This window comes from Rhinolophus hipposideros, assembly GCF_964194185.1.
Source record: "Rhinolophus hipposideros genome assembly, chromosome: 20".
NCBI classification, from domain to species: Eukaryota; Metazoa; Chordata; class Mammalia; order Chiroptera; family Rhinolophidae; genus Rhinolophus; species Rhinolophus hipposideros.
Window position 1 is genome coordinate 36,340,391 of NC_138066.1, and position 9,761 is coordinate 36,350,151.

The 9,761-nt window shown below is 54.7% G+C and overlaps 1 protein-coding gene across 2 annotated transcripts; it reads left to right on the forward strand.

Moving 5' to 3' along the window:
• Window positions 1-1,375: 1,375 nt before the first annotated feature.
• CNP (2'',3''-cyclic nucleotide 3'' phosphodiesterase) lies at window positions 1,376-8,512 on the forward strand. Of its 2 annotated transcripts, none has more exons than XM_081028238.1 (4): window positions 1,376-1,576; window positions 2,750-3,416; window positions 5,524-5,663; window positions 7,033-8,512. In XM_081028238.1, exons 1-4 carry the CDS (start codon window positions 1,574-1,576, stop codon window positions 7,480-7,482), a joined length of 1,260 nt encoding a protein of 419 aa, XP_080884364.1. In that variant the 5' UTR covers window positions 1,376-1,573; the 3' UTR covers window positions 7,483-8,512. The 2 variants fall into 2 exon arrangements, with proteins under 2 accessions (XP_080884364.1, XP_080884365.1); XM_081028239.1 differs by lacking the exon at window positions 1,376-1,576 and adding an exon at window positions 1,611-1,733.
• The last annotated feature ends 1,249 nt before the right edge of the window (window positions 8,513-9,761 follow it).

Below are 9,761 nucleotides of genomic sequence, written 5' to 3' on the forward strand. Positions count from 1 at the left end.
GCCTCAGCCCTCACTCAGTGAGGGAGACCTCCTTGTAAACCTCTAAGCCCCGAAAGCAGAATGAAATGAATGCTGGCACTGACATGGGCACCACGCTCTACGAGCCCAGGAGAAAAAAGGTTCCTGCCCAAGAAGGGGGAGGAGCCTGGGTTTAGGAGATGCAGCTGGTTCACCTGCGCCACCTCTGCAGGTACAGTCAAGTAAGTCAGGCTCCTAAGGTTATATCCTCCTCCTAGAATGGGGTACCTGCCTCAGGCGTTTCTGTGAGGACTGTATTGAAACCGGAGGCCAAATGAGTCCCCGGGGTTCGTGCTGCCTGCACTGCTCAGCCAATAGACTGACACAGGAGTTGGGTCATAGACTAAGCATTTATTATCAGAACACCGATGGTCTGAGAAGGCAGCGGGTTAACACCTCTAAAAACTGCCTTAACATTCTCAGACTAGCCTGGGGTATTTAAGGGAAAATCTGGACATTCCTCCAGGGGCTTGTAATAGTTCGGGGGGTCTGCATGGAGCCTTCCCTCTGGTGATGTGGCTCTCCAATGTGGTCATCAACCCACGAGCGTGATGACAGTAACCTGGAAAGAATGCTAGGCCCTAAAGATTATAATCGGCAAGCATGGGGGGCATTGTGACTAGTAAGCAAGCATAAGTTTCAGGGTAATTACCTAAAACAGGGAACTGGGGGGATATTCCGAGCTCAAACCACAGGGAGGGGCTTGATCAATTGTTAAACTCAAGGGCAGGCAGCGGCAAGGCCACAGACATTGCAAGGCCTCCTTTCTGGGGGCCCCAACCGGGCCCTGTTTCAGTATGAGTCCTTAGCACAGCACTTGGTACACAGGAAGCTCTCCAAAATCCATGGAGCTTTCAGCGGCTTCAGAGGAAGTGGCAGCTGCCTCAGAGGATGAGTTAGGATTTCACTATGGTTGTTCATCTCTCCCTTTGGCCATTGGCTCCGTCCCCACAATTCCCGGCAGGGCTGGGACAGGGCCTGGACTAGGGTGAAGCAAGTGGGGAATTTCAGTTACAACATTTCACAGGTCTCCAAAAAACTCAGTAAGCAAGATAAACAGTATTTTATCTTGCAACAAAAAAATAATGCAAATACCCTTGAGGAATAAAATGGCAAAAATTCAAGATACGACCTTGCCTCCCTTGCTTTATCCTAATTCCGGCGCAGAATCGGGGAAGGGTGACTTTTCCTACAAGAAAAAAAAGCGGCGGGCCAAGCCCCTCCCCACACGCCCCGCGGGCGCCGGCTCTGCCCCGCACAGGTGCGCCGCAGGTGTGCACTCCCCAGGCGGCCGGCGGCGCGGGCCGATTTCCCCAGCGCTCGGTCAGTTTCGCTTTTCGATTTGCCGCGCCTGCGCAGAGCGGGCGCGCCCCGGCCCGCCCAGACCCTGGCCCACGCGAGCACAAGCGCGATCCGCCCCCGCGTCCCCCGGGCTATGTAAGGCCGCCCGGCGGGGGGTCGCGTCATCGTTTCACTCCGTGTCCCTCCGCTCAGGCGGGCGGCCCCGGAGAGCCAGTGCCTGCGAAGGCGGCGACGGCGGCGCCCCCTCCCCATCATGGTGAGCAGGCGCGGGAAGGCCGGGAGGCGAGGGAGCGGGCCCAGCAGTGGGTAAACCAGAGTTTTGGGGGATTTTCGGGAGGAAGTGGCATGCAAACGAGGCCCCAAGGTTCCGGAGTTGAGTTGAGGCTTTCTTGGCAGTGCGCTGCAGCCCTGAGGTAGGAGACGTCGGGGCGGGGGAATCGGGGAGCAGACTGGAGGTGCAGACCAGGTGGCATGCGGGGCCCGAGCTGGTGCCCGCGCCGGGCAGGCGTTCCTCGCCTTTCCCTGCTATGGGGGCCTTGCCTGAAAACAGTGTGTGCCAGCTCAGCTCTCAGGGTGCTGACGGGAGGTGGAACCCAGTGTAGAAGAGAAGGTTTACAGTAAATACTTGGGGCTTTTAGCAGGCAAGAAAACAAGTGACTCAGACAGGTGCTGCCGACACACAGCAAAGTGGTGGGTAGAGCTAGACTCTGAACTCAGGTGCCCAGTACCGCCCAGTCCTGGGGCAGGCACAAAGACCAGTACTTTGTGGGGGGCCGAGGGCAGAGGAGGAGGTGGCATGCGTGGTGAAAGGCCCTTTGTCCAGCTCTCTCCTTCCCTGCCCCCCACCAGCCCTTCTGTGGGTCCATTGTCCCCCGATCCTAGACAAGAGAGTATTATCTGTTGCTGCCATTGTTGGGGGAAGGAAGTCTTTGGGTAACTCTTCTCCACCCTCCCCTCCTCTGCACACACAGAGCCAGGGCAGCTGTGGCTTTACCCAGACATAAAACCTCTACCTTCAAAGAGGTCATTCTTACTTAACAGATGCCCAAAATATAAAAGTTAGGGGGTCTGCTCTAGAACCACAGCCTTCAGGTTCTCCCTGCATGCACTTCCAGCACATTTTCCTTTAGAGGTGGCAGCAGTGAGTTGATCCTTAGGTGTACAGCTCTAATAGAGGAAAGTAAGAGTTTAGGAAAGCTCAGGCTCGCTCTCCCAGCTGCACAACCAGAAGCAGTCCGTATGGAAGGCCAGACGGAGAGAAAGTCCACCATTCCACAGCTTGAAAGGCTCCCCCAACACCCAGCGTGCCTCTAAATCAGGGCTGGAGGGCTCCAGGCAGGGGTGCCGGGTAAGAACGAGGCCAGACACAAGGGGGCAAAGTGGCCACAAGTGACTTGGTTGACATCTGCTCTTCCCCTCCTCACCACAGAATAGAGGCTTCTCTCGAAAGAGCCACACATTCCTGCCCAAGATCTTCTTCCGCAAGATGTCATCCTCAGGGGCCAAGGACAAGCCTGAGATGCAGTTTCCCTTCCTGCAGGATGAGGAGACGGTGAGCACATTGCAAGAGTGCAAGACGCTCTTCATCCTGCGTGGCCTGCCAGGGAGCGGCAAGTCGACTCTGGCTCAGGTCATCACGGACAGGTACCGTGACAGCACCAAGATGGTGTCTGCCGACGCTTACAAGATTATCCCTGCTCGAGGAGGCTTCTCTGAGGAGTACAAGCGGCTGGACAAGGAACTGGCTGACTGCTGCCGCCGGGACATCCGAGTCCTTGTGCTGGATGACACCAACCATGAGCGGGAGCGGCTGGAGCAGCTCTTTGACATGGCTGACCAGTACCAGTACCAGGTGGTGCTGGTGGAGCCCAAGACAGCATGGCGGCTGGACTGTGCCCAGCTCAAGGAGAAGAGCCATTGGCAGCTGTCGGTCGACGAGCTGAAGAAGCTGAAGCCTGGCCTGGAGAAGGACTTCCTGCCACTCTACTTCGGCTGGTTCCTGACCAAGAAGAGTTCCGAGAGCCTCCGCAAAGCCGGCCAAGCCTTCCTGGATGAGCTGGGGAACCACAAGGCCTTCAAGAAGGAGCTGCGACACTGTAGGTGGCGGGGCGGGCAAGACGGGGTCCGTTAGCCTCATTCATAAGTCCCCCTTGTTGGGCACAAGGTGCTTCATGCACAGGACCATGGTCTTCAAAGTGAGGAAGCAGGTGGAAGCTCACCCGGTATGAGGCTGAGGTTGCCATGGGTCACTAGTGGGAGCACAGTGGGATATGGGGAGAGGCATTCCCCCAAGCACCTTCGCTTCTGCTGCACCCTTGCTTCCTGCCCTCTTCGCCCCAGTTCCCTTCTCCCTGTCTGAATCTAGACCACTGACCCTTCTTGGAGGTGGGAAAAACAAATCACTGTTATAACAGACAAATGTCAACATTTCATATATCCTTGGAGAATCTGGTCCAATGTTTTTGAACAGTTTTTAGCAGAACCATTTTCTAAAATTAAATATTCTACAGAATCCTGAGCTACAAAAACCCAACTAGAACTATTGTGACTTCACTGGGGATGGTTCCCAGGCATTGGGCTACCCAGGGCACCTCCTCTGGCGTCCCATGGTTCCGAGAAAAATTTCATTTTGCAGCTGGGAAAACAGGCCCAGAAGGGATATGGGATTTGCCTAAAGCCATAGTGAGAGCCTGGACGCTGACGATGGCAGCAGGGGCCTCCCCAGGGTTCCATCCTATCAAGGGCTGTTTGCCCCAGTGATGGGTTAGGTTTGGATAAGGAGGACCCTGGTGGCCCTTTCACCTGCAGTGGCTTATTGGGGATGACACCCACTAATCCATCTGTTCCTTTAACCCGTTTCTAGTTCTCCAAATTTTAGGTCATCTTCATACTTGAAATCCCCCCCACCCCTACCATGTTTGTACTGCTCAGAGGCAGGTAACTTACTCCTGTACGTGTTCTCAGAGAACTCTTTACTTAGCTTCTAGAGCTTGAATGTTGAGGGACCAGGGAACAGTGGAGCCTGCAGTGACACTGGCCAGGTGTGAGCCCTGTACCTGTGAATAGCTTGAGACAAAAGCAAACTAGAGCTGGTGGCTCTGCCCTGGAGAGTGACTGTCTCTTGAAGCTAAACATTAAAAACTGGAATCCTTTTCTGCCTGGGATACAGCAGAAGTGCAGTGGGCCAAGAACAAGGCCTGCTCTGAATGGGGGCCTCCCTCCCCCCACTGTGGAGAGTGAGTGAGGTCCTCACAGGGACTTGATTCTGGGAATCAGTGGGAAACCTAGTGACTCCGAAGCTAGCCACAAGGCTTGGAGTCTGGAAATTGAAATTACAGCTACTCCACACATCGTCCTGTCTACCAGCCACATGATGTCATCTCATTATATGCCAAGATCCATTATATCCCAGGCTTTATATGGGCTCTCCGCCACCAAGGTAGGCCCCTGACTGAAATGGGGTGCTAGTAATAGTCACCCAGGTGGTTGTAGTAAAACTGGGATGGCCACCCTAATTGTTGTACTTGACAGTTAAGGGTCCATCACTTACCCCTGGTCAAAAGGCTTATAAATGCAGGGATGGCCTTTAGCTCAGTTGGTTAGAGCGCAATGCTTGTAACACCAGGGTTGCTGTTTCGATCCCCACATGGGCCAGTGTGAGCTGCGCCCTCCACAACTAGATTGAAACAGCTACTTGACTTGGAGCTGATGGGTCCTGGTAAAACACACTTAAATAAAAGCTTAAAAAAAAAAATACCCCACCAAAACCCCAAAAGGCTTATAAGTGGGCTGGGATGTTAATTATGCTTTTCTGGCTCCTTCCATTTACCACATGGTTCCCGGCTTGCTTCTTTTACCCCGCTTTTCATGACTTGTGGATTCCACCTTGTAGATGTGCTGCTGGTGAATCTCAGATGCCCTCAGCTTATACTGGCTACCCTGGGGTTAAAGTGCTTTAGTTTTCAGGTCTGGGGAAGAGATGTAAAAACCTGCAGAACATAAAGCGAGCGAATTTAAGCACCTTTTTATAGCTCTGCGGTTGCGATTCATTTGACCAACTAATGGATAGTTAGTGGATTGCTCAATTATTGATGTTTAATGCCCGTTTTGTTTTGCCTCTGTGCCTCAGTGGTCTTGGTGATAGATGTTGGGACGCCCCTGCTCTCCTGCCCTGCTGACCCCATTCTCTCTCTCTCCCTGCAGTTGTCTCTGGCGATGAGCCCAGGGAGAAGATTGACCTGGTCACCTACTTTGGGAAGAGACCCCCGGGTGTACTGCACTGCACAACCAAATTCTGTGACTACGGGAAGGCCGCGGGGGCAGACGAGTATGCCCAGCAGGATGTGAGTGCCCCCTCAGGGACACCAGCTGAGTTGGGGAGGGGCAGGGTCCTGTAAGTGGGCACTGGGGTAAGACAGGGACCAGAAGCCAGACAGCAGCTCCAGCTCACCCCGCAGGGTGGCTTCATTACAGACCTTGGGTGCCCTCTCTGGGGAAGCCGTCCTGCAGTGCCACCATCCTGTGGTGGCACATCCGTCCCCAGGCCCGCGCCATCTTCCGTAGATTGATAGAGAATACTGGTTGGCAACAGGCTCCTGCTCTGGCCTGTGTAAGCCTGTGTTCAGTCCCAAAGGCTAGGAGTCCCTGTCCCCAGGTCTGAGGCCTGGCCTTCCCCAGAGTAGGGAGTATCCAGGGATAGTGGGGCTTATGGGCTTAGGGGTACCAGACCCTCCCGCCTCTCAGCTGGTATCCTTGCCCACAGCCCCTGAACCAGCGACCTGTTGCCTGGATGCACTTAGCTGTCTCTAGCCTCCTTGAGGCCGCCTTCTCAGCAAGGCCTTTCCTAACCCTCCCCCTATCTCCCCCCACTTCGGTCTAGGTTAATGCAGCCAGTTTCCTGTGGTCATTGGTCTCTTCCCATTCAATGGGAGCTCCCCGAGGGGGAGCATTTTCCATTTCGGTTCACCTATGTATTCCTAGCACCTAGCATAACTGCATGAATGAGTGTGTAACACCTCTGTCACCATCTCTGACCATTCCTTCATTTAGCAATATGTGTTAAGCACCTATTATGTGTTAGATACCATTGGGACAAAGGATAGTAAGCAAAAATGGAGAAGCTTTTAAGGTCAAATGAGAGATGGGCTTTCTCAGAGAATCAGATATAACTAGATGTTGCCATCAGATTTTATGGAAACCAAGCGATTTTGCTCTAGGGCATTTATTTCTCACCTTGCCCTGCCCTCCAGGCTACGGCCTGGCTGCCTGTTATCAGGGGAGCAGAGCAGTAGCGACAGCAGCACTTGTTAATGTGCCGCCACTGTCCTAAGCTCTTCACCCAGTCACTCCTTTAATCCTCACACAGAGGTGAGTTCGTGTCATCCCCATTTTACAGGTCAATAGGCCAATGCAAGAGGTTCAACAGCTTGCTCACAGCCCTGCAGCTAGTTAGGGGGACCTAGGGTCTGAACTCAGGAAGTCTGGCTTTTAACCCCTGCCTCTCTGGCACCTTTGTTTTTTCACATCAGCCCGAACAGTGTCAGTGGAAAGACACCCCACCACCACGCAGGCTGCATGTTGTGGGTGTTTGTGGGTGACATGCCTTTACGAAACAGCTCTGCTCAGTTGTGCTCACCTGTTAGACCTACCTTTGGCAGCTGTCCTTTCCGGAGGCCACCTCCTCTAGCATGGTCCTCTCCTTCCTCTCCGCAGGTGGTGAAGAAGTCTTACTCCAAGGCCTTCACACTGACCATTTCTGCCCTCTTTGTGACGCCCAAGACGACAGGAGCCCAGGTGGAGCTGAGCGAGCAGGAGCTGCCATTGTGGCCAAATGACGTGGACAAGCTGTCTCCCTCGGACAGCCTGCCCCGGGGGAGCCGCGCTCACGTCACCCTAGGCTGCGCGGATGACGTGGAGGCCGTGCAGACGGGCATTGACCTCCTGGAGATTGTGCGGCAGGAGAAGGGGGGCAGCCGAGGTGAGGAGGTGGGTGAGCTAACCCGGGGCAAGCTCTTCTCCATGGGCCACGGGCGCTGGATGCTGAACCTGGCCAAGAAGCTGAAGGTCAGGGCCATCTTCACGGGGTACTACGGGAAGGGCAAACCTGTGCCCACACAGGGCAGCCGCAGGGGGGGTGCCTTTCAGTCCTGCACCATCTACTAAGTGTTCTCACCACCCGTCACGTGCCCCTCACTCTTTAGAAGGGCAGGGGGGAGGGGGAAACACACTCTCTGCTTGATCTTTGTTTGAAGATGTTTTTTACTCAAAGTTAACTTTCCTGTAACTTTTTAGAAACTTGTAAAATAACTGTCCCTCTTTTCTGCCCACCCTTTTCCCCTCTAACACTCAAGCTCTCAACACAAGGCGGGTGGGCAGGTGCCATTCAGTAACCTAGACCAAAGCTGGTGAGGCTGGGCCGAGCTGGGCCTGGAGCCGCAGCCCCACCCCGAGCCCTGCTTTGTTACTGGTGCCCCCCGTCCCCAGCCCAGGTCCACTGCCCTGCCCAGAGTTGGCTAATGGGAGAGACACCTAACTCAGTAGTCACACGGGATAGTCACCGTGGCTGTGGAACGTGGAAGACAGGTGGTGGATGTGAGAGGGAGGCTCCCTGGGCTTTGATCCCATTTTTTAAATCAATGTAGCCCCAGGAAGGCTGGAGCTGTTACCAGGGTAGAAAAAGGGGTTTACCGCCCACCTTGGGTCCTAAGTAAGTGCCTGTTCCCTCTTTCACATTGTAACTAGGTAACAGTTGATAATTTGGGAAGAAAAGAGAATCAGCAGCAGCCACACCCTAGGGAGCGGGTGGGTGGCCACCTTTCCAGTGGTATGACTGCTGTGTGTATGGAGACCGGCCTCGGGGGAAAGCCCCAGCCTTGCAGTCTGCCCAGCCCACCTTGCCTCCTTGGTGCCTCAGGAGGCCCGTGTGCCTTCTCTAAAGGGGACTGGTGGGTACTAAGAGCCAAGGGAGTGGACTCCTGGCTGGTAAGGGCCTGGGTACCTCTGGGAAGGGGTTTTTAACATTGCTACGGGGGCTGTGGTTCCTGGGGTGCCCTCCACTGCCCTCTGCTCAGTAACGGGCTTGCTAATTAGGTTGTCACTAGTCAAAAGTGCTTGGGATTTGAGTTACCATCCTGGCTTTGCCCAACCTCAGCAACTTGTAAGACTGATAATAAAATAAATCGTGTTAATCCTAGCTGTGTGCAGCCTCTCACTCTTGTGTGCGCAGCTCATCTTCCCTGGGGTGAGGGCTGGGCATCAGCACTGGCTTTGTCCCACAGCTTGGGGCCATCGGTCCTGTCCCCGCTGCTGGCTGGGCACAGCTGTGGCGAGGTTGGGCAGCTGAACAGTGTTGGCTTTCATGAGGCAGAAAGGAGAGAGGCTGGTCTCAGACGCCCATAGAAAGTGGGGGTTGGCTGGGTATGAGGGACGCAGATCAGAGCCTCTCGTCCCATTAACTGCTGAAACAGGCCCACAGATGTGCCCAGCCCAGTCCAATGAGAAAGACTTCTCAGAGAAGCAAGAGCCCAAACTCCCAGTTCTCTAGGGAAGGCCACCCTCAGAGCAGTGCTGCTTCAAACACAAGGGAAGACCTGACATTGTCTCTTGCAGCCGCCACGGGCCTGGATGGCTACAGCGGGAACTTCCGAGGCCTACCTTAGTCATCACTATGGCTTTGGCCGCAAAGGGGGAAGACTGGAGAGAAAAGGGCAAGGGCTCCAAAGGAAGAGAAAACATGTATTCATATTTGGTCCCCAGTCTTGCCTCACCATTTCTCCCACCAAAGCACCAGGAAGAAACCTGTTTCAGCCAAAGCCTCTCGTGTGTGCCTGGAACTCCCAGTAAGATTCCTCACCACGAACACTAAGCTTCACCTGAACAGCATGACATAAGCCACTGTTTCCTTCCCAGCAGAAAGGGGCACCGATGGAGAAGCGAGGGCATTTGCTAAGAATGGTGTTGCCAACTGTGTGAGCTAAAGTCAGGGACCAGACCCCTCGGCCCAGGAGCTGCCGGTCCCACTGGGGGAAGGGTCTGGGGGCTCGGGGAGGCAAGATTTTGCCTCGTCTCCATCTCCCTTGAGCCTGCATTCGCAACAGGAACTGGGAGAGTCCACATAAACCTGTTTAGGTTTACCTGGCCTGCTCAGTGTGAGCTTTGGACCCACACAGCTACTTGTGACTTCGGTGGCCCCCACCATAAACTTAGCATGTTTTCTGAACTCAACTCCCGCTGACACATCAGGTTGGGCTCAGCAGCAGCTCAGCACTCACATGCTAGAGGGGTTTGGGAGAGGCAGCCAGCACCCAACCTGTCAGCAGGCTCCGGATGCCCACACCCCCTGGGGCACCTCGCTGAGCCCCAAGCCCATGTCGGCATCAGTGCCATGCTGGGGGCTCAGCTCTGCCCACTGACTCTGGAGTGACACAACGCAGCTGCCAGAG

Excerpts from the sequence above, each read along its gene's own strand:
- CNP (XM_081028238.1), top strand. Across the intron at positions 3,417-5,523 it reads CAAGAAGGAGCTGCGACACT|TTGTCTCTGGCGATGAGCCC; the intron begins GTAGGTGGCGGG and ends CTCTCCCTGCAG. Across the intron at positions 5,664-7,032 it reads ACGAGTATGCCCAGCAGGAT|GTGGTGAAGAAGTCTTACTC; the intron begins GTGAGTGCCCCC and ends TCCTCTCCGCAG.